Source organism: Montipora foliosa, chromosome 10 (assembly GCF_036669935.1).
Source record: "Montipora foliosa isolate CH-2021 chromosome 10, ASM3666993v2, whole genome shotgun sequence".
NCBI lineage: Eukaryota > Metazoa > Cnidaria > Anthozoa > Scleractinia > Acroporidae > Montipora > Montipora foliosa.
Window position 1 is genome coordinate 5,239,808 of NC_090878.1, and position 19,554 is coordinate 5,259,361.

At 40.9% G+C, this 19,554-nt stretch overlaps 2 protein-coding genes across 3 annotated transcripts in view; both read left to right on the forward strand.

Moving 5' to 3' along the window:
• Window positions 1-1,206: 1,206 nt before the first annotated feature.
• Window positions 1,207-6,805, forward strand: LOC137973806 (required for excision 1-B domain-containing protein-like). Its single transcript, XM_068820691.1, has 4 exons — window positions 1,207-1,676; window positions 2,039-2,240; window positions 5,656-5,747; window positions 6,145-6,805. The coding sequence occupies exons 1-4, from the start codon at window positions 1,600-1,602 to the stop codon at window positions 6,227-6,229; spliced, it is 456 nt and encodes a 151-aa protein (XP_068676792.1). The 5' UTR covers window positions 1,207-1,599; the 3' UTR covers window positions 6,230-6,805.
• A 6,486-nt stretch (window positions 6,806-13,291) lies between these two features.
• The window catches only part of LOC137973916 (histone-arginine methyltransferase CARMER-like), a 39,602-nt gene continuing 33,339 nt past the window's right edge, over window positions 13,292-19,554 (forward strand). For both annotated transcript variants that reach the window (XM_068820812.1, XM_068820813.1), the window contains exons 1-4: window positions 13,292-13,571; window positions 13,673-13,801; window positions 18,547-18,653; window positions 19,264-19,302. In XM_068820812.1, coding sequence (XP_068676913.1) covers window positions 13,400-13,571; window positions 13,673-13,801; window positions 18,547-18,653; window positions 19,264-19,302 — 447 coding nt within the window. In that variant the 5' untranslated portion in view covers window positions 13,292-13,399. The remainder of the gene's footprint in view (window positions 13,572-13,672; window positions 13,802-18,546; window positions 18,654-19,263; window positions 19,303-19,554) is intronic.

Consider the following 19,554-nt stretch of genomic DNA (forward strand, 5'->3'; position numbering starts at 1 on the left):
TTTGCATAATAGGCAGGCGGACGAGTCATGTTTTTTTCTTCTCCCAAATTGAAAAAAACTGCTTTTTTGGCCAATAAATAATTCAACAGAGGAAAATACAAAAATAAGAGTTTCCGTTGAATACAATTATATCGTGTATATGAGAAATTGGGGATAGCGCTATCCATTGGATAAATCACTAGACTATCCACTGGATAACTCAAATGGTTTTGCTGGTGTTTAGAGTCTATCAGTTGGATAGTGATTTATCCGGTGGATAGTGTCATCTATCCTTTGAACATCCGAGGCCAGGGTTGTTTGGCTTGTGAATTTTCGGTTTGAACGGTAAATGCGTTAAGTTCGAGGAGCAGTGACAATGAGGTTTTTACCTGTGACTGGAAGCTCTTGTTTGGTAATAACATCTTGATTGATTTTCACCATAAAAAAAACCTTCAGTATCAACCCGAAATTCCCATATTTGCCCTGACGAAGAGCCCTAACGCTCGGTGGTCATTTTTAGGGGCAAGATTAGAAGTAAAACAATTTTCACTAACTCTTCGCGTGGACACTCGCGTTGTTACATGGAGTACATGTAACAACGCGAGTGTCCACGCGAAGAATGGCTGAACATTGATTTCTACACCTGAGGTAAATTCGCCTTTAAAAAAAACTAAGGTGATCGATTTTATCACCATTTTCTCAGCGGTTACACCAGTGGACTAATTAATTAAAAAGAGAATTTGACTTTCCGGTAGCCGATTCCAAATTCCGGTTCCGGATTCCTGCTTTTCTATACGTTCCAACCTGCCATGTTATGGAAATCAAGGGGAAAGTAACCTCCGATCAGGCGTACTTTAGACCATGTCTAAAGAAAAGTACGCCTGATCGCAGGTTAGGGGAAAGGGTTTTTTATGACACCTCATAACATATTTAAAGTGAAGTACATAAAAGTGAAGCTGACATTTCTTAGAGTGATAGTTCATGTAAATTTACATAGAGATGAATATAGCCAGGAGCTCATCAAGAGGAGCCCCTATCTCCTCTAATTCCTTGAGTCAACCCTTTCCCGAGTAAATTTATTTTTAGGAACAGGTTTTTCCCGCGAAAAGTATCATCATTCCCTTGACGCTGAGATAGCTCTGTTTTGATTGGCTTTTACAACAGTGAGCGTGCTTTCCCAAGGGAGGTGTTCTATGAATAAATCTTCTCGGGAAAGGGTTGACTCCGAGGCCAAGTATGGGAGATAGAGGCTCCTCTTGATGAGCTCCTGATATAGCATAATTTATGCTCTGAAAATTTCTTAGGGTCGATTTACACGGTACGACTTTGTCGCATGCGACAACGGCTTACGACAGGCCCACGACATGATTTACGATTGTTGTGTACGTCAGAAAAAATGTCGTAGCATTTTAAAACATGTTTTAAAACGCTGCGACAATCGTAAGTCATTTCGTAGGCCTGTCGTGAGCTTGTCGCATGCGACAAAATCGTATCGTGTAAATCGGCCCTTATGTATGGATGGGACGTCTTGTGGGCCTAACATGAATGCTTTACCGGGCGAGCACATGACAGACTTACTCGCGTCTTCTTTTGTATGTGTTGTGTTATATTCGGTTTGGTATGAGCAACAAGGAATTAATACAAAGGTTCTTTTGCTTGCAAGAAGAAAGAGTAAAGACGTACCAAACATTTCACAGGTAAAAGCCATATGAATGAATGCTAGTTTCAGCAATAATATTGCTTGTGGGTGGTGTGTAAACTATCCCTTAGAGAGCCCGGAAAGTGGGGTGATACCTCCCAAGAGACTCTGATGACAATGGTCTGTAAATGAAAAAATCCTTGTAGACGAACAAAGGAGCTAATGTGAGGTGTATTCTTATTGTCCATCAACATGCCAGTAATGATGAAAGCAAGAAAACCAGACAATAGATTTAACAGATTAGTTTTTAGTTGAGTTTAGATTAAGGCCAGTGTTGATAAAGTGATATATTTATACACTGACAAGTCATACCACTACTGTGAAGGTGTTAACAGTCTTTAACATTTTGTTTCGTTTCAGTGGTTTCAAGGAATATCTTGAAACTGCTCCAGCGCGTGATTTCCCATCGTACCGGCAATTGGTACACAGTGTGACCCAAACATTTAATAATATATCAAATGAAGTTATCACCATTGAATCAAAATTGAGAGAAAGTGGACAGAGTAACATTGCTGATCTTATAAGAAAAATACAAATCAAAGAAAAAGAGAAATTAGAAGTGGTAAGTTTGAAGTTTTCGGACATTACTAAACAACAAAACAGCGAAACGAAGCACCAAAACACCATGTATGACCCCACCATACATTGAATACTAACAGACAAAGGTTGGATTTGAGATTAAACATCGTTTTAGGCCTAATTAGGCCTAAAACGTTATTGCTCCTAATCTCGGTATTAATCTGAATCCTAATCTTAATCTCAATGAATTAGGAGCAATAACGTTTTAGGCCTAATTAGGCCTACAACGATATTTAATCTCAAATCCAACCTTTGTTGGTTAGTATTCAATGTATTGTGGGGTCATACATGGTGTCTTGGTGCTTCGTTTCGCCATTTCAGTGTTTCGTTGTTTAGTAATGTCTGAAGTTTTCTTAGTTAATTACTTTTGTATTTTATCACACTTTAACCTACTCATCTCTGAAGCATTTGATGAGTTGTAAACAAATGTTATTCTCTGGACTGTATTTTATTCAGGTTTCATAAACTCAATTTTCCTAAGATTGCAACCCCCAAAAGACTTTACATTCCTGAAGATTACATCAGATTCCATAGATTCACACTCCACACAAATGACAAGATGGCTACAAGCATGCGTAAGAAACCACAATTTTCCCAAGTGTACTTGCAGACCTATCAATGACATCATCACATACACTCCCCATGGTATCTTCTGAAGCATCATAGAAACGCTTCCAAGGTCAGGTCTGGAACAACTTTAAAGTGGACAGCTTGCATGACACAGCAGGGAAATAAACAGATCCACACCTTCCGATCCACCTTGTTTGCAGACTTAATCTACATAATCTATACCAATGAAGGTAAATTCCGGAGCTTCCTTCACTCTGCAGCTAGGCAAGGGTGGCAGTGGTGGTGTCTTATAAGGTTTCCCTTCAAACATCTTACAGGCCACACATTTGAACAACACTTTTCTGATGATTAACCGCCCTCCAACAGCATTCAGCAAGTGTCTCTTTAACCCATGGCCACTTTAGGCTGGTTTAGGGGTGAAAGGTTTAACACCTCCATTCATAACTCTGTTGTGACAACTCCAAACGACAAGTGCAGTTAAGTGGTGGCTGGTGTCAAGCAAGATGGGGTACTTTGCAGAATTTGTCACCTCTTAATTTCCAAGTATCCCCCAACACCTTACGACTTCTTTATCATTTTCAAACAAGTTCCCCTGTTGTTTCCAAGATCCAAACTTCTCCTTGCCCTTCAGAGACTGATGTACTTCCTTGATCCAGCAAAGGTCTGCCTCTTCCAAGTCTGAAGTTGTTTGCTCCAGTGTCTCTCCCTTGTTCCTTCTTCTTTTGGCCTTCAGAAGCTTGACAAACTTCATAGCTATGGGACTGTAAACCACAGAGGATGCCCAAGGCTACTGATTGCTTCACACTGCAGAACATTATTCAATGATGCAGGTTCACTATTCAAAGTGCAGAAAGTTCTCCAGTCAGTGCTGCCTTTCGGGCACATGCCTTCTTTTCTTCAAGGCACCCCTTAGGAGATGACTGTTCGTTCACCTCATTTTCAGTATCTGGACCCTCGGACTGGTCAACCATGTGGGGCACTCCACCATAAGGTACTACCCTGCAATTCACAACAATGCATACCCCTAGAGAGCAGGTCTGTTGGGTTATCTGGTCCAAGACAGTGCTTCTAGCACTCTGCAGATACAAACTTTTTTATCCAATCTACACGGTGCTGCACAAACTTCCCACACTGAGTTGTCCAATTCTAGGCTATCCTGGAGTCAGTCTAGCATAACAACTTCAAGTTGGTAATCTTGATCTCTGGCATAAGTGCAGCCTAACACTGTCCATGAGTCTAACCAGGACAACAGCTGCAATCAACTCTAGGCATGGTATGGTCTGAATTTGAGAGAGGTGTCGGATGTTTTCTCAACACCCAGATAAACCACTGCGCCCTAATCCTTTGCAGAAGCATCACAAAACCCATGCAGTTCACTCCTAACCACCACTGACCTCTGTTAGCATTCCTTGTAAGCTGAGAATCTTCTCCTTTGAAAGCCAGTCGTTCATTGTTCTCAATTCTTGTTTTCGCAGTTCCTGTGAATTGGTCACAAACTTTCACAGATTCAACCCAGCATTCCTCAGTCTCAGTTTTGACTTCACATAGAACTCAAAGGTACTATCCACATCACTGTCCCCAGAGGTCAAATAATCAAATATGTAAGAACATTTGTGAAGGCACGATCACGCTGTTCAAACTGCTCTATGTGATGTTTGATAGTAGCATTCAATATGAACCAGATGATACACCAAATACTATACATGTAAATCTCAGAGTGGTAACGTGATGCTCAACCTTATCAATGTCATCAATCCATAAGAATTGAATCACGTCCCTAATATGCTTCAGCTATATGCACCATTAAGAAAGCCTTCTCAATGCCCCAGACAAGTGCAACTCTGTGACTGCGAAATCTTAACATAATGTCAAAAATGTCTGGCGTAAGAGTAAAACCTGCATGTATGCACAGCTTTGTAGTTAACTTGTCTCATCTGACAACTGCATGGTGAGGTATGTAATGGACACCATTTGAACCCAGACTGGCCTCTTTCTCTACAACTTCAACAATATTATTCCCCTTTGACTTTGATCTGTAATGATGATACCATACTCCCTTTGCACCTTGGGCTCCCTGCAAAGTCAACTCAACAGACTACCGGGGGTATTTAATCCCCAAAAACTTAATTTATTATTACCAGGCAGTGGTGGATGTGTGGCCTTCAAAGGTAGATTGACTTCATAGTGGTCTCCTCTGTATGATAACTTCTCTAGGAATGCTTCATAGACTATAAAATTTATTGGTGACTATTACACCCAGAGATTCAAGTAATTCATTGTAATTCCATTCTGAATTGTCAGAACATTCACAGCATTTCAAGGGTAACTATTGTCTGACATTTCTATAAAGACTTAACAAAAAGCTCTAGATTTTCAACAAGACTTCTATTCTTGCACTTTTTCTTTCTGAAGAGATGCAATCAAGTTACTTCTTTGACATCATTCGTAGTCAGGGCCTAACTGGTTTGTCCAAATTTTTTTGTGTATAAATCAAGTACTACACTCCAGACACTGTAGATATTTATATGAAAAGTTAAAAAACAGGGAAAAATAAGCATAATAGGAACTTTAAATGAGTTACACTGACTGCCTTTTACACTTTCGTATTAAATTTAAACGATGACCTTGAGAATCCTGAAAGGACTTGGATCTTTGTATCTCACTGAGTTTACTACAACCAAACGTCAGAGGAATATTATTGCCTTACTAAAAGTGAGGTCCCCTAAAATTTTGTGCTTGGACCAAGTTAAGGTTATGACGTCAAATCAGTCACTGAATCAGATCAGTGAATTCTTGACTAGGCATCTTTTCCTTTCTTTCTTGCACAGACAGCAAAACTGCAGATAGCTGAACAAAATGCCGCTGGTATTGATTCTCCAGATCCTACGACCACTGAAGAAGCTGTTGCTCATAAGTTGAGGTTGTGATTGCTTTTGTCTTTTGTGTAAAACAGTGTAAAAAAAATTGGGGTGTTGATCCTTTGCAAATGAATTTAATGCAAGCCCAGTTTTTGGTGCTAAAGGCCCCCCTTTCAATCTTTAGTAACTATATAGTCTGTGTCATCTTACCTTTGATGTGCCTAATGATGCCTTAAAATGCCCACAACATGAAGCACTAAGAGGTAGTGAGGATAGTGTAGGGAGGTATGGTATGGTGGGGATGGATAAGGATGCTGATACTGGCTCTGAATGATACCAGCTTGAGAGCTACGGATACAGAAGTAAGTTACATTTTCCTCTGTTACACAAGTGGCTGCCACATTCAAACGTTTAGCTCCTAATCTAATTTTCGTTTTGTTTCTTACTTTTTTGTTCCAGTTTAAACAAACTGGTGGATGATATCGTTGAACTTTTGGATGAGCTAAAGTTTGAAGCTGAAGACATTCTTTTACTGGACACTTAGCATTTCACCAAGTCTTCGTACTTTCTAGACTAAATCGTAATTCTCAGCAAAAGTTCCAGTTAAAGAGAGATCAAACTCTTAAAAGAGTGGCATTCTGCATTGATGGGTGACACTTTTTGAAGATGCTGTTTTTTCCCTGGCATTGGAAAATGGGTTAGCCTGCAGACGTTCTTCGGAAGTTGTTCAGAGAAATGGACGGTGGTAAATAATTGTCTAGGGTACCTTGAGTTCATAGATGTATTAAAAGGGTAAAACCATCTTGCCCTCTGGAATGCCATGGAAAGAAAGTGGCCTCAGTGGCTTCCTCCAACAATTCCTTGATTTGTTGGATATTAAAAAAAATGCCACTGGGAGTGTGAAAAACTCCTGACCATGGTTTTGCGATAATTTAGTGGTCAAATGAAAGAGGATAAGAGATTTAGCAAGGAAAAGTTATGTTCCTCAGGCGTCAGCAAGGTCGCTTTCAAACCACTGATGAAGATGGTCTGGTCTGGTTCACATTTTAAATTCTCGGGCGCAAAGTTAAATTTTCGTTTACCAGTCATCTGCAATATCGCGCTGCACAGTTTCTTCGAATTTAGCTAAAAAAGAAAAACCCTTACGCTTCCCTAGTTTTGATTGCGGATAATGGTCCAGTTTTGAAATTCAACGAAACTTCTGGATAAAAAGATAAAAGGAACCTTAAATAGGGTTTAGCCTCAACCGGAAGGAAAATGTTCAAAAATACCAACAGGAAAGAAAAGAAAACATAAGAGTTTAAAAATTGTCGCTGGTACGCAACCCTGTAAAGATGCATCTTTTGTACTTTTATCCAGCGGTTTTGATGAATACGCAATTGCATTATTTCGAGCGTCAATTGCGCTTGCATTTGCGCGCGCTCTTTGTCAATATGGCACATTTCCACATACACTGAGCCTAATTCGCAAAGGTATGGCTATTTACTCCTAAACGGGTATGATGATGAAACGAGTATGATCGTGAAATTATTTCATAATTTTGATACGGACACCATCTTCATTAAGTAGGAAAAAAAGACAAACAATCTATGGCCAATTTTTTTGCTATTTATTTATTGCTATTTATTGTTGGTACTTGGTACAGGCCTCCAGCCTCCACCTCAGATCCCATGATAGTTTTTTTAATCTCTTGTTGAAAGACTAGAATTACTTAATCTCGAAACTAGCATTTTTGGGGATTTTAATTGTGATGTCGGTGCCTCAACTCTTGAGTCACACACAAAACGTTTGATTGAATTATGTAATTTATATCACTATCATCAAGATGAACCTACTTGAGTGACTAATAGAACTTCATCTACGATAGACTTATTTATAACAAATAATAGGTAGAACCCATTGGGAACTCGGAAAAAAAATCCGAGTTCCCAATGGGTTCTATCAACAAATTCATTTCATATGTGTATATCATTCTCACATTCGCTCACTTGGGTGGTTGGTTGGCCTCATATTAGATATGCTTCAAGGTGACTGCACGATGCAGTTATGAACTATGCTGTCAGTCGTTATTTGACTCTGTAGCTGCGTGATGGAGCTCGAGTCAAAGACCCACATTTCACCCTTGCTCACCATAGAGTCTCCAGTGCATCCGACTAGATCACGGAAGGTCGTGGGTTCGAGTCCCATCTGGGGCTCAGATTTTTCCGAGTTCCCAATGGGTTCTATCAACAAATTCATTTCATATTTGTATATCATTCTCACATTCGCTCACGAAAATTCTCTTTCCCCAAAAGGAGTGCTATGATTATTGTTATGTTCATGTATGAGCTTTGCCTGGCGTCGTGGGACATAATTCAACATGAAAATGACCCAAATTGTGCATGGGATCTTTGGAAAGAAATGTCTCTTAAGATCTCTGATGCTCATGCGCCAGTTCGCAAAGGAAATACGAAATAGTTCATTATCCTTCTTTCATACTCAGAAGCATTTAGGTATGGGAAGGTCACCCCAGACTGCAACTTAATGCATAAGCAGTAAAATCCTCTAGTGAATACCCCAGAGATATACCACAATAAACCCTCTATCTTTCCCAATCCTTAAAATTAATCATACTTCACCCTACCCTAACTAATCTTCATAAAGCCCCGGTAAACAAAAGCTGTCACTCCAAAACAGCTACCAAGAAAACAGCTAAATCCACTAGAATGTCGTTGTAAAACCACGCAAATAATTAAATTCCTTGTAAACGTCCGGTAAATCTGGGTCGCAAAAAGACAAATCACACTCGTTGGGCGTTGCTCCCTGAACAACGCTATTGAAATGGGCCAGACAAATGTCAACTGTGGACACTTTCTCCGAACTCGAGCTTCCGTCCAGGGATATCCAGCGTATTGCCCTCTGTTGACCCTTCATCTCCCAAGGACATAAACATCGTCGTTTTCCCCCTGGGGTGCAGGCAGCCCAGTTTACGCTCACGGAGCGTCTACTATCGCTTGCCCGAAGTTTATATCAAGGAGATATAAATTGTCATAATCCTTGGTTAACATCATATTTAAAGAGGTCAATGTTTGAAAGAGATAAACTTAAGAAAATAGCTGTAAAAAAATTAAAACTAGTGAAAATGGCAGGCGTGTAAAGTCGCTCGGAACAAAGTTAACGAAGGCATTAATGTGCTTAAGCTTGGTATTATAATACATACTTTAGGGAAACTGTAGGCAGCATTAGGGAATCTTGGAAAGCGGTGAACATGATTTTGGAATAAATTGCCATCACACGGAGATAAATAATATTAAAATAGAGGATGAAACTTATTCTTCTTTAAGTTAAATCAGTAATGTATTAAATCATCACTTTACGCATGTGGGGCTGCAATTGGCTAATGACATTCCTGCCGTGGATACTAGCTTCACTGAATATATCACCCATACGCAACATCTAGAGGGCCTACGCAGTATCAATGAGGTTCATAAAATATTTCAGTCATTAAATTGAACGCCCTCCAAGAGGCACCAGCATCTTGCCTTCCTATTAAGAGCTGTATATTTCCGGATGATTGAAAAACTACAAAAGTAACTCCCGTATTTAAGGAAGGTTCCAAGTCAGATCCAAATAATTATAGGCCTATATCTGTTCTCCCGTTCGCTAGTACTAAAATAACTGAGAAGGTTATCTCAGCTTAATGATTATCTATCTGAGCATAATATCTTCTGGCAGGTTCGCAACATGGGTTTCGGCCTATGCACTTAACTCTCACTGCTTTCCTCAAAGCGACTGGTATATATTTAAATATCGACAATAGTCAACTGAATGGTGGACTTTCTTCTAGATCTGGAGAAAGCTTTTGACACTGTCGATCACAGTATTTTACTTGGAAAACTTAAATATTATGGAGTAGACGCACTTTCACTCTTAATTCAGGGGCGGATCCAGTATTTTTCTTAGGAGGGGGTGCACTATGGCAAGATTTCTATCCCATGTGAACCATGTGAGCGTTAGCCTTACTGATGGTAATGGGCCCACACAAGGACGGAGAAAAACTCTGACCAGAGTCTAGCACTTCACATTACACTCTATTCAGTTAACTCTGTTTAAAATATAAGTGCTACACGGCCAACGTTTGTATAAACGTAACCTTTCCTTCTTATTCATTGTTTGGCGTTCTTGCCTGTTATCAAAAGGGGCCTAAGTATATGTTAAACGCGCCGCACACTACTACCAGCTTAGCAAAGTTTTACTCGCGACTGTTGGTGTAAGCAAGTTCCCCCAGTGTGCGGTGGCGTTTTGAGTGAATATTTTCTCCATAGTTTGGCCAAATTATATGAACTTTTCGCCACACTTTAATTTCGCGAATTTCGCATTAACCCTGGTGTGTGCAGTTAACGTAGACTTTTGATTTCTGAACAAATTTTTGTCATAGAAAATTCGAAACAAAGTTGTGCTTTATCCGCTGTGATCCTCTTGTCAAAGGAACGGTACAATGTAAATAAGAGAATAACCAGATTTATATTTGCAGATTACCTGTTCTCTTACTAGTAAAGTCAAACTCTACATCTCTATACAATAAGCGCATTCAAAATCTCCTCATATTACTTCATAAAAGTATGTTTTTTTTTTAAGGGTTTTCCTGCATATATAAAAAATATGTTTTCTCTCCCGTCCTCTTTTTAGGCATGATCTTCGCGAAAATTACGTTCTGCCCTCAATAAACCTAGAACAACCAGTTATGTTTCTTAGTTCTTTTTTCTTACGTATCAGCTAAGTTGCGGAATGCGCTACCTGAAATTATCCGTACCACTGAGTTTACTGGTTTCAAAAGAGAATCGAGGGCCGCATTTGGTACAGCGGCTTATCTTTAAATATTATCAGAAACCCATTATGGGTTTCTGATATTATGTATTTATTATGTATCTGTATATGCTATGTATTTTAGCTGTAAATGTAATGTCTCAAAGATATTAGCTCTTGTAGTTATTCTGAAATTCGAGATGAAGTAACGTTTATGCATGCATGTATGTATGCTACCTTTAGTGGGGCGCGTGCGTACACTTTGTAATCTGCGACCTTCAGTGCTTACCACATGACAGATAAAATGACTTTTCCCTTGTATATTTAAGCGATCGAATTCCTACGTTAAATTGACAAGGGCGGTTTGGAGCTGTGAGTAGGCGTGGGTTTTGTCTCATATGGCTTAGGGGCCGACATATCTCTCCCTCAATGCCGTACCGGGAGGCGAGGTCGGTAGCAGAAAGCAGCGAAGGGCCAACTGTGTCCAAAATCGATCGCAAGGGCCGAAATCCCGGGATGACTCGTTTGGTACGACGCTCCAGCGCCACGTCTGGAGGTACTGCGTTTTTCTCTCTTGCTCAAACATTCTGTTAGCGTATGCGCAAATGTTCTGGCTCTCCGATACGTACCATACCAAAAAAAATATGCTGGTTTTTGTAAGGAATTGACATTTCAGTTGATTGTACAGGCATAAAGGTAGATGTAGGAACCGTGCGTGTCTGGTCTTCTGGAGACAGAGGTGAGAGATGGTTTCATGCAGACTGGGATGCCTAAAATGCTCTGTTGTAAACATGGCGGTTCAAGAGTGAAGTTGTCTCTCTGGCCTTACTTTAAACGAATTCCAGGACCTACCGATATAAATTGCGTTAGTTTTGAAATCTTAAAACTTCAATCGATGCTGTGTTTTGCCGGTAGGACTGGGTGGCCCGACACTTACAAAAAAAATCGATGAAATGACAACCGGGGGTCTTCCCTTGTCATGGAATGGCAGAATTACCCAGAATTCTTTTGGGCACGAAGGAGGCAACTCTGGCCCTCATCAAATGGCTGTAGCGCGGCCAGAGGAAAAAGTGAGAAGACGATTTCTAGCCAGATACTAAGCAGTAACCCTAATAAATGTCGCAAACATAACATGAGGGAAAATTAAGCGAATATCAATACATCAATAATCGATAATAGTGAAGAAAGGAACAGTTTATTAACATTAAAACATTGATAAAACTCATGTTTTATCTATTCTGAGGCAATTGCAACGTTTTCATACCAAGACATTTCCAATCGAGGATAGAGGCGAAATCATTCGAGTCTTACTAGTAATTTAATGTATTCTTCATTTCTTGGTTTTTACCTCAATGATTCATGGTTTTTAAAAGCGGTTTTGTACATTATTTTTATCGGAAGTAATTAATTCATGCCCCGGGGGGAAAAATTGGGTAGGGGTGTGCGGCCCGCTTCCCAAAACCCTTACCCTGTTTATGACCAAAATCTGCGATTTTCCCTACCCTATTTATGACCTGACCAAAAATTTGATACCCTATTTATGACCTGACCCTTAAATCAATACCCTGGTGCAGACCTGCCTTATAATTATTTCCCTAGTTCAGACCAATGTTAAAGGCAATGTTTCTCTGCTTTTATTAGGTAGGTTATAAGACTGCATGTCAAAGTTTCGAGCTCAGAGTTCCACAACACGGGTTACATAATGTGCCATCAGTTACCGTAAACATAATTTGTGAAGGGCTTTTGTTGTTGGTGTTATCTAACCTGCGAAGCAGCCGGGGGAGAGGAAGGCAAAGCGCGGATGGAAGAAGGGGGACATGATAAAGAAGTAGCTTCTTCTAAATAAAAAACGAATTCAAGACTGAAGTGCAAAAATCGATACCCTATTTATGACCAAAATGGCGGAAAATTGGCCAAAATCGATACCCTATTTATGACCAAAACGGCTGAAAACCATACCCTTTGGGGCCGCACATACCTCTGTATAGCCCATATGATTGAGTACCTCCCCCCCCCCCCCCGGGATTCATGCTTGTATTTTGTTGAGCTTTCCTCAGTGTCGTTGTCATTGATGATTGCCCAGTTTTTGAAGCAAAGATTTGTGATTCTTAAAAGATTTTAAACTATGACTCATGATTCCGCTTCTATCCCGAAATTTACACAAACGACTGTGGAAGTCATGGTCAATTGACTAAAATTACGTAACGAAGAAGCGTGAAATTCTTATGGAAATTATTCATGTAATTAGGTATTTGGTATTCCAACATTGCTTCAGCAAGCAACCATATTCATTCCTAACGTATTTCGGGCCTCGCTGGCAATGAGCATGCTCGAAATCGAACTTTACCAGATCTCCCTTCCGTATGACCGTGGGAGATCTGGGTACGAGATTAACTTTGTCTTACATTACACTTTTTCTCTGGGGCGCTCGAATTTTTCTCTGCATACACAACACTCTCGCACTTCGGCTCTATTAAGCCTGCCGCCTCGTCAGCCTCGCGTCTTCGCTCGGCTGACTCGTTGGCAATTAGTGAAAAGGCGTGGCGGGTTTCCAACCGCAACGCCGGAGTACTATATCACAAGCACTTAAGCTTTTGAAATATAAGACACGCATACGCGATTTCAAGTAAAAGCAAAAACTTAAAAGCGAAGAATTCTTTGGGATGTGGGCAGCTGCATTGCAGCTGTATTGTCCAATATTACAGGTCTTCATACTATTGAGGCAGAACGGGAAGTTGTTTACGTCACAATTCTGCTGTCGCCCAATCGCCCAAAGAGTATGGATCCGAGTTTCAAACAGGAGCCGGCGATATTTATATTTTTGTTTGGAATACCGCATAACAAATGGTGAAGAAATAATTTTTCGTGACAACCGCACGTGGATATCGCTTGTTTTCTCAGTTTATTGACCTTTCTCCACAAAATTCTCATGGACCAACCAATGAATGCTAGAACAGGAGCAAAGTCGCAGTCGTTTCGAAACTGTAGGCTGCAGATTGTCTCAGGAGACCACTCGCTTTCCACGCAAGACGGAGGAGATTGTGTCGTTGATGTTTTCGAGACTAATACAAAGAACTCGCTTGATATTCGCATACGCAGCGGTGAGTCAACAACCTAAGCACGGCACTTAAAACAACGATAAACAATTGAAAAGTGAGTCTTGCACAACTTGTATGGTAAGATTTACCTCTTCCATTATTAGGCAATCAATATATGCCCAGTTTCAAAGTGACGAGGGACACCGACCATTGCCAAATGGGACGACTGCGATATCTTATTGATTTACCCGAGCAGAATTCAAGTGTTCTTCTTAACTTCACACACAGAGAAGGTAATAGTAAGCGAGGTTTTATGAGGGAGACATGTTGGCTATGACGAGGTGTGTTGACACTTTTTCACAGAAAGAGAAGCCAACCAGCTCATGCATAATAAATAAGTTGTAAGAGAAGACACTAATGGAATTTATTTAAGATTTAATGGAGAGGCTTTTAATACGAAGATATTAGTGAGAAGACAAAAGTGAATTCGCTCGAATGTTCAAGAAACATTGGAGTCAATGTTTAAAACATCATTTCTAGATCTCCTTATACGTATTTTGTAGATGGAAAAGGAAAAAACAAATAATATGTAATGTACACTTCACATCTTGCCAATGCATAAATAGTGTGATTACTTGTTGTGGAAATGTATGGTTTAATTTAAATGTGTAAATTCATTCTTTCACTGGGAAATCTTGTGGTTTTTATTTCAACGGGAACATTGATCGATCAGTGCTGATTTTAACATTGTTTCTTGTAGCTGGATAGCACCTGGTCAACCAACAATTATTACCCTCTGCATTTTGAAGAAAAATAATATTAAATGTATACCAGTGTTTATTTTAGAGCAAACTTACCCTTGGCAAGTAGGTAACAAATGTTAAATCAGAACATGGATGAGTAGATCTAAGGGCAGAATAATTACCTACTGTTTTTATATTTTTGATTAGTCATGTGGTTATTTTCCACTTTGTGCAATTTAAAACTTTGGCCTTAAAACTGGGCAAGAATGTCACAAGAGATGTACTGTTTTTTACTTCTCTTATAACATAGAGGGCAAAATAGGCTACTAAATGCTGATTGGCTGAGACAGAGGGCGTTATTCATTAATTTGGTAATTGCCCTGGGGTTTTGTTCTGCAGTCTCTCAGCAACAGTGAAGAATTTGTTTTGAGGCTGTTTTTCAAACAATGGTGTCTTGTTTCAAAGCAGTGAACGATGAATTTATTGAAGAACTGAGAGAAAATGAAAACATTTAAAGAAGCACACAACACTGGAAAATCGTTTTGAGTAGTGAGCAAATGAAAGAAAGCAGGAAAGGAAGGGTTGCACAAGAAGACCTTTTAAAAATATATATTTAATATTTTTATTATTATGGTCTCTTGTAGGGGACAAAAAAGCATGTGCCATGCCCAGATTGGTCTCCTTTAGGGGTTTAATTCAAAATTTCCCATGAGCATCCCCACCCCTTCATATGCAAAGTCCCCTTCCCCTGGAGAATGATTTCTACATTCCTATCCTCCAACACCCTCGCCTCATCTGGAACCCTCTTATACCACACATCGGCACACTCCCAAAACATCTCCTGCCTTGCCTTCTTCACCCATTTCTTGTTTGATTGCTTTATTTGTACTGTTTAAGGACGGTGCCTACTATTGTTATAGTACATACGTTCTGCACATCTCGAGATACATGTAGTCGGATTTCTGATTGTTGATGCGTACCAATACTAGGATATTTTTGCGCAGTTTTAAACTCATCGACAAGATGAGCTTGGGTGCTGGTGCCAAAAAGGTGGAAGGGCCTAGAGAGAGACTGGCAGCATTGCACTGATGGTAACCATGGCAACCATGTCAGCGCTAATTACCAGGCACCGTCACACTGAAACTAGTTCAGTGGAATACTTACCGAACCTCATACTTACTAAGGGAGGGAGGGATGGGAGCAGGAACAAACAGCTAATGCAAGAAATGACTGCAAATGATCCGCAAAGATCAAGCAAGCAAGCAGAGCTAATATATGCAATCACATGTACATGCCCCTGGAGACTAGCGGCCGCCCTACATAAGCATGTGAGCCTGGGAAATGACTGCTGGCCAGCAAGCCCTGTCTCGAGGTTAACTTTGCCTAAATAAAGTAATTTAGCACCATTTAAACTCATCAACAAGATGAGCTTTGGTGCTGGTTCCTAAAAGGTGGAGGGGCCTAGAGCACAACTGGCAGCATTGCACTGAAGGTAACCATGGCAACCATGCGGGTGCTAACCACCAAACCACCCTTCGATCCCAGTGCTTGGGGACCGGAGGTACCCACAGATAACCCGACATACACAAAACGTCTGACCTACCTGGCATAAGATGCAGAAGCTGCGAATCACAGAGGCGCCAAGTGGCTACAGGTGGTGATCCCTACTGGCTGGGCGACTACACAGCTGAAAAGATAAACTTGCCAAGGCCTCAGCTGGAGTGCGTATATAGAGCAGATAAGCATTACTAGTCCAACAATCTAACGCTTGAATGAGGCAGCTACAGTAGCCACACCAATGCGGAAGCTGGAAGCCATCCCCCCGTGCAGCCATATACGTTGCCAGCGCTTGAATGGCACTCAAAGGATAATGACCACGACTAATATGAATGGCAGTCCCACAGCGAAAGGGGTCAGTCTTTGAAACCTTTATGTTCACACGAAGCAGAGATGGGGTGACTAACGAATCGAAGGCAATTTCTTTCAGCATCAGGTGGCACGAGGGAGAAAAGCTGTTGAGGTTAGACACAGTGAATTTGGAAGCTCGCAGAAAACCAAAGAAGGGCTTGAAAGTCAACAGCATAATGGAGTCAGTGACTGGCAAATGTGTCAATGACGCAGCACCTTGAACTCGTTTAATACCACGCACAACTCTTTGGAGGTGAAGGCAGTTAAGAAGAAGGTCCGGAAACCCATGCTTAATATGAAGAGATGGCACGGCGGACAAGTATGCCTTAATTGATGAGGCTCGGAGGGAATCAGCCAAGAACGTCGCAAACAGACATAATGTCCATTCGTCGACTGGACAAGGTGAGCCATTCTTGTTTAATCGGCCGGGTTGACTGCAGAACTCTTAAAACTTTTTCTGGGCAGACAAAGATGACTTATGAGTAGATGGAGCTAAACCCTGGACCAGGAGGCTGCGGCAGGGCTGTTCCAAAGTGGCGCAATCAAGCAATCCAGAAGTTCCAAGCCAGGGAAGAGCCAGAAGCTTACACCGTTCCAGGAGGACAAAAACGTATGCCACTAATCAAGATCCAGGCAAAATTCCTGATTGATGCGTATAGGGTGGTCTCTTTTTCAAAAGCAACATGACAAATCTATCATGCGACGCAAGAGCGTCCTGTCGGGCAAAACCTCCTTGGTTGCATGTTGAAGATGGCCAATTAGAGACTTTAACTGGCGCGGGTTGCACCACTTCCTAGCACGCCACTCATTGACTAGCTCGCACATTGCTGCCAACTTTTCAGCAGGAAGTCTAGCGACTTGTTGGTTAGAGCCCAGTTCCAATGCCCAGGACAACCATGATGGAAGAAGGCCCCACACATTTGAGGGGTGAAGTGGTAAACCCAACCTCTTGCATGCCTCCTTAGCTGTCGTGAGATAATGGCTACATAGGGAGGAATCCCGGGTCCCTGCTGTGATGAAGTCATCAAGGTAATGCAACAAGTCTGGCACCTTGTGTGAGTTCTTTAAAATCCATTCAACCATATCTGCTACTGAAGTAAAAAGATAAGGTGCTGAACAGAGATCAAAGGGAAGGCAAGGTCTACTTAGTACTTTCCCCACCACTTCATGTCTAACAACCCCCCAATCGGATGGGTGAAATGGAATATTTCGATAAGCGGCAGCCTCCACATCAAATTTTGCCATCAAAGCCCCCCGACCAAACCGAGTTACCATACGAATGATATGATCTACGTGGATGTACTGCATGGTAAGGTCATTGGGAGAGATCCCATCATTAACGCTAGAACCGTGAGGGGAAGACTGGTTGACCCTTCTTTGGGATTACACCAAAGCTACTGATGTGAAGACCGGGCAGGGAAGGATAATCAAAGGGGTCTTCCACCCTGCCGAGGGATACTTCATTCGCCAAATAAGAACCTTCGACTTCCGGATGTAAATAGGCAGAGGGCTTGTTTCTTAGAGTCGATTTGAGCCTGCGAGGGTGAAAATAGCCCACCCAAAATCCCTGGCTTATGCCTTCCAACGCAAACGAAACTAGAGGCTGATTAGGGTGGTGGCGGAGTTCGAAAGCAAACTGATCCACTTGAAGCGGGGTGACTGCAGAGACTGGAGGTAATGTGCAGAGCAGAGACGGTGAAGCAAGAACCAGAGATGAAGGGCCCCTGAAAATGTGAAACGGGCAATAAACAATAATAGTAGACAGAAGGAAATATGCTACATATCTATCAGCTCGTTTATAGCAGAACTTAATGCAACTAGACTAGTACGACAATCTCCACCGAAATTACATATAGCTAGATCCTATAGAAGCATAATATAGCTGAACTTAATGCAAATAGACTAGTATGACAATCTCAACCAAAATGACGAAAAAACCAGTGTCACAAAAGGCACATGGGAACAAACGGATGAATCAAATGTAAATCTAGAACACGTGCCACGCTTAACTACGGCAAGACTTCGGAAGGGCACATCTCTTGGTCGAAGGGGAGATGGCATGGCACTTGGCATCTGAGTTCACAGTGTAGGGGAGGCCAGGACACACGCAAACCAGGTGGTCCCCCGGCATATTTATGTGACAGATCCTTTTCTTACCGCGGTAGCGTGGTTCCTTCTAAAGTAGAGCCATGGGAGAGATATGAACTCTTGACCGCTAGTTTGCAAGACCAGTGCTCTGACCCCTGAGCTACGAAGGCATAATAATAATAATAATAATGGTAATAGTGATAGTAATAATGTTATGATGATGATGATGATCATCCAAACAGTGTTATGAATGCAACTTTCTTATTTTTTTGAGTTTTAAATGTTTCATGCTTTTCCAGATGTCATTGACTTTAAAGACCTGTTAAATAGTGCCACTGGCAGGTTGAAAAAACATTCATTGTTTGATGAAAGAACGGAAAAGGCTTCAGCCATTCAGTATTTTCAGGTGAGAAAAAACTTGCTTACCAATGTTACAACTATTAAAGATTCTTTTCATGCAAAGCAAGCCATGATGTATTACTTTTCAGGGCTCAAAATTTAAAAAAATCCAGTCACAATTTTGCAACAAGATACGAAAATTTAGTCGCAATTTCACGAATTTAGTTGCAAAGTTGTCACATTGTATTGTGTTGCCAGCAGTTTAACAAAACAAAATATGATCTCGCAATACTTGTTTAAAGAAGCTGCTGAAAATGGCAAATGATCGAGGGAATGGCACAGGTCCCTAATGACAACCTGGTTGAGATGCCAGTCATTCAATTCTTTTAACCCATTAACTCCTGGGGGTTCCCCACTGACGAGTAAAATCGTCTGGCATTAGACAGAGTAAAATACCAAGTATATGTATGGCCATTTGAATGGATTAAAATGGGTGATTAACCCATTGACCCCTCAAGGGGTTCCCCATTGACAAGTAAAATCATCTGTCATTAGACAGAGTAAAATACTAAGTATGGCCGGTTTAGGGGTGAATGGATTGATAATAATAATAATAATAATAGTAATAATAATAAAGTTCTTGATAATAAAGATAAATTTGGTGCCTTTGTTTGCAGTTTTATGGATATTTATCGCAGCAACAGAATATGATGCAGGTACTTACATCATGAAAACTTCAGTTATGATAATGAATCCAATCTGACCATTGTGTCGACAAACATGTCGGTTGACAGTCAACCAATAGTCGACCCACTTTCAGTCAACTGTATTTATAACTGTTTATACAGTTGTAATGATTGTCAGCCAAGGCGACACATTGGTCATGTGTCAGCCGACATGTTTTTAATTGCCAGCCTACATTGTACATGTGGGTTGCATGTTGGTTGTGTATCAACCAGTGGCTGATG

Coding starts and splice junctions, on each gene's coding strand:
- LOC137973806 (XM_068820691.1), top strand. CDS start 1,600: ATGAGCAACAAGGAATTAATACAAAGGTTCTTTTGCTTGCAAGAAGAA. Junction 1,677..2,038: donor ACGTACCAAACATTTCACAG/GTAAAAGCCATA, acceptor GTTTCGTTTCAG/TGGTTTCAAGGAATATCTTG. Junction 5,748..6,144: donor GCTGTTGCTCATAAGTTGAG/GTTGTGATTGCT, acceptor TTTTTGTTCCAG/TTTAAACAAACTGGTGGATG.